The sequence below is a fragment of the Merops nubicus genome, unplaced genomic scaffold (assembly GCF_000691845.1).
Source record: "Merops nubicus isolate BGI_N331 unplaced genomic scaffold, ASM69184v1 scaffold11324, whole genome shotgun sequence".
Taxonomy (NCBI): domain Eukaryota; kingdom Metazoa; phylum Chordata; class Aves; order Coraciiformes; family Meropidae; genus Merops; species Merops nubicus.
In genome coordinates, this window is record NW_008603759.1 from 4863 (window position 1) to 9257 (window position 4395).

The 4395-nt window shown below is 37.6% G+C and overlaps 1 protein-coding gene across 1 annotated transcript; it reads left to right on the forward strand.

The window, feature by feature from the left end:
• Positions 1-1057: 1057 nt before the first annotated feature.
• Positions 1058-3924, forward strand: LOC103771486 (cadherin-18-like). The gene is made up of 3 exons (XM_008938784.1): positions 1058-1073; positions 1794-2045; positions 3434-3924. Exons 1-3 carry the CDS (start codon positions 1058-1060, stop codon positions 3922-3924), a joined length of 759 nt encoding a protein of 252 aa, XP_008937032.1.
• The last annotated feature ends 471 nt before the right edge of the window (positions 3925-4395 follow it).

The window sequence follows — 4395 nt, forward strand, 5'->3', positions numbered from 1 at the left end:
CTGGATGCAGTACTCCGGGTGGGGTCGCACCAGAGCAGAGTAGAGGGGGAGAATCACCTCCCTCGACCTGCTAGCCACACTATGAACATTGACTTATTTTTAACCAAAATCTATTTGTTTAAAATTCCCTAATAATCACAGATATGAGTTTATTTCTGTTCTTGGGCTGTATCTAGAGCTCAATCTGCTACTGCTTTGGCAGGTGACAGGCGTACCAGCTGAAAGTCATTTTGTATTCAGTGGTGGTTTCCCTCTTTGAACCACTGAAGATTTCATCTGTGTCCTCCAGCAGTATTAGTGAAGTTCGGACTGCTGGTCTAGCATAAAAAAAAAAAAAAAAAAAAAAAAAAAAATAGGAGAGGGGGGAAAAAGGGCAAAATATTAAAAATAAAAAAAAAAAAGAAAAAGTGAAACTTTTTTATGCAGCATTAAATAGCAGAAAGATAAAACAGCTGCTTCCTTTACCCCCAATCATACTAACATATGTGTTGAAAACCTAAAAGACATGCAGTCTACCTCTTTGTAATCTGTGTTCCATAATATTATTTGCTTGTTTTACGAGTATTTTAAAATAGATCGCTGAGATTGTTCATGTACTGCATTTAATTAAGAGTAGAAGACCATACATGTATTAAAGAAGAAGCAGGTCAAAATATGTAAATTAAAATTTGGGACTTTCCATTGTATCTTAAAATTAAATTGGCAGAGACTAGGAAGACCTCCATGGGTGGGCATGGTTGGTAATTATGGCCTCAAGGCCACTGCTCAACTGCTTAAGGGGGGAATTTTCTTTATACAATAAATGCAATCTGAATGTCAGTCATGTCAGGCTTGATTTCTTCAGTCAGTTGACTCAATTATAAGACAGAACACTATGCTCTCTAGTCCAGTTGCAGAATACTGTGGAAATCAATTATTTCTTAATAAGATCATGAAAAAAAAAAATCAGTTTTAAGAACATACCACCGTATGTTTTTATAAGATTTCACAAGCGTAGATTATATGTGGAGAAGAGCTAAAGTTTAATAGAGGTTTTGCAAAAATGAAATATTCTTACATGTCGTATGCTATAGGTATATAGGAATGTGTTCTACAATGCTATATCAAAAGAAAATAAAGATTTACTGTATATCTTTTAATTACCTCTGTGTTGCAGTTCTTCTGCAGGTTATTGAAAACACCTGTTTATTTTGGGGGTGCATGTGTGTCGTAAGTAACTTTGTAAGGAAAACAGTATGTTTTATCGTAGGGATTTTATAGCTTCTATGGAAATGTCATTTCCACAGTGTGATGAACATACTCTGTGTTGTATTTTTTTCATAAGAAATAACCATCTCACTCTGGTTTCATCCTACTGCTAAAGACCTTTTAATTTGCTTCTGAGAACTGAGAGGATTTTATCTTGTGGATGAATTCCACAACAGAAATTCTCAGAATTCCAAGTATTCACATTTATAAGTGTCCGTATTCTACCACAGCATAACATGGGATTAAAACACTTGCAAACTGAGTCCCAAATGTTTGCCAAAGTTCATTTAGACTCTAAGAAGAGTAATTGATGTTAAATGACCTTATTTATGTGATGCTTCATACTTTCCCCTACCTCCTCTTTTTCTTCCATTAGCCACAAATGCTTCCTGACAAATTTAAATTCTAGATTGTGCATATTCACAGATTAGGACTGTCTAGTTTTAAGATGTTCCATCCTTCTATCCAACAGGAAACAAACAGTTAATAATGTTTTTCTTTTTTTATTGCTACATTAAAATGATACTCTGGTTTTGATATTGTAGATAATACAGCCAGTATCCTGACAAGACGAAGAAGATACAGTCGAACCAGTCAAGATGTCTATTACCTCCCGGTTTTGATTTCTGATGGTGGAGTGCCCCCTCTGAGCAGCAGCAGCACTCTCACAATTAGGGTTTGTGCATGTGAGAGAGATGGACGAGTGAGAACTTGCCATGCTGAAGCTTTCCTCTCCTCCGCTGGCTTGAGCACAGGAGCTTTAATTGCAATCCTGCTCTGTGTTGTCATTCTTCTCGGTAAGCCCTTTTCAATATCCAGTAATGTTATCCTCCCACTGGCCCTCTCAATGTGACAGGGCAGGAATTTTTTAATATCGTTTTTTTGAACCAGAGGCTGCCTGATAGGAGGAAGTAATTAGAAACACATAGCTGTGATTAGGGGGGAAAGGTTTAGCTAAAATTAATAGGGAAAAATGCCTTTAAAGTATAGTCATGAATATCTGGAATCTACTAGAAATTCTTTTTCAGAGGTTATCATGTAATTAGCACTGCAGAACTTTTTTCTGTAATTTGGAAAGATTTCAAAAAACCATGGACTCTTAATTCCACGTCTAGTACAGTGTGAAAACTGATAGAAAAGAGATGTGGAAAGCTTTTGAAACGTATCACACTGTAAGAAGCACTATTTGCACTGTATAAAAGCTGTTTCTTAATTACCTTTTTGGGATAAATTGATAGCAATGCAGAATATAATCCACAGGGGCAAAGGACATATGAGACTGTGAGATTACTCCATTAGATAAATACCATTGCAAGTGCATTTGCTCTTGGCTCTTTTATTTTTCCTGAAGGCCGGTTTGAATGTTACCCACAAGTTAATTTTGTTTGTTTGTGTGTTTGTTTTTCTGGCAGAGGCACAAATTGCTGTGTATATAACTCTGTACTACTCCTGTGTCTTTCTGCATTCCTACAGACATGGCAAGAAATAATGAGAATTGCAGTGTGACCCATATAGGGGATTTTTGAGGATTTTTTCCAAAGGCTTTACATTTTCTAAAGAGTATTTTCCTTACAGTTTACTTCAGAACTTCCTTGTCAGAAAGCTGTTTTAAAATGTGTAGTAATACATTTAGTTCATAATCTTATATTTTATCATACAAGATTGAATAATCATAAGAGGAAAAAATAAACCTTTTACATTTTAATTCAGTATTTTATGCCAAATACTGGTTTTAATGAAGCACTGAAAGCCCTTAACAATTCTTCTGTAAAATGTCAGACCTAGTTACTCATTTCTCATTATCCTGAAAGAATGTTATCCCCTTTTATGTCCTTTATGAGATCCCTAATTAACTAGCAGATTTCACTATTGGCTGAAGAAACTCCAGCAACCCCCACAAAAAGATGATGCAGTAGAACGCTCTTTACTGACCCTTTGGAAGACCAGGCTGTATTGGAAGCTTGTAGTTTCAGTACAGCATTATTAATTTTCCTCTTAATTGTGTAATCTCAGCCTGTTGTACCTTGGCATACTGCTTAGTCTAAATACAGATGTATGATTTTCATGGGTGCTTTCCAGGCTTGCAGTAATCTGTGACTTGGTATCTGCTGTTTCTTTAGCATATAGCTGCTTTCTTCAGATGTAAACTTTAAACCTACTCTAATATCTGCAGTCTTCTCTTTAGCAATTGTGGTCCTTTTCATCACCCTAAGACGCAGCAAGAAGGAGCCCTTGATCATTTCGGAAGAAGATGTCCGGGAAAATGTTGTGACATACGATGATGAGGGTGGTGGAGAAGAAGACACAGAAGCGTTTGACATCACAGCTTTACGAAATCCTTCCGCTGCTGAGGAGCTGAAATACCGGCGGGACATTCGCCCTGAAGTGAAGCCTGTGCCCAGGCATCACCCCTCCTCAAGCCTTGACAGTATAGATGTTCATGAATTCATTAAACAAAGACTGGCAGAGGCTGATCTGGACCCCAGCGTGCCCCCCTATGACTCCCTACAGACATATGCCTATGAGGGTCACAGATCAGAAGCTGGATCTATCAGCTCTCTGGATTCAGCCACAACACACTCTGACCAGGACTATAATTACCTTGGAGACTGGGGACCTGAGTTCAAGAAGCTAGCTGAACTCTACGGGGAAATAGAATCAGAAAGAACGACTTAGTTATCATTTCCAGAACAGAGAAGCTCCTAAACAACTGGAGACAGAAGGAAAGCAGCGGTGACAAAAAATGAAAACAGTACTTGGAACTGAGCAAGTTGTATGCAGTTACTGTAGAACAAGTGCCCTTTTCATATTTGAAACTGGGTTCTCCAATTGGAAGAAAGTAAAATTTTGAGAAATACAGAAAAAAGAAGCTATTGTCCCTTGTGTATATTTTTTAACTGCTCAATAAAGTCTGTGGTACCATATCTGTAACATTACCTAAGGTGAAGACAAACAATGACAATTTTATTGCAATATGCTTAGTATCTCCAAGCTACAGTAAGTTTATGGTCTTGCCTGTTTGGGAAGGTAGCTAATGGAGGAGCAAATCTCTTGCAGGTGGTTGTGATGTTGCATTTCTAGCTGTGCTTTAGGCCTTGTGATCCCAGTATGAGGTAGTCAGTGGGGTTTACGATCAGTCTGAGAAGT

Bases quoted from the DNA above. Each gene is read 5' to 3' on its own strand.
- LOC103771486 (XM_008938784.1), top strand. The intron at 2,046-3,433 runs GTAAGCCCTTTT...TCTTCTCTTTAG, and splicing joins CTGTGTTGTCATTCTTCTCG to CAATTGTGGTCCTTTTCATC.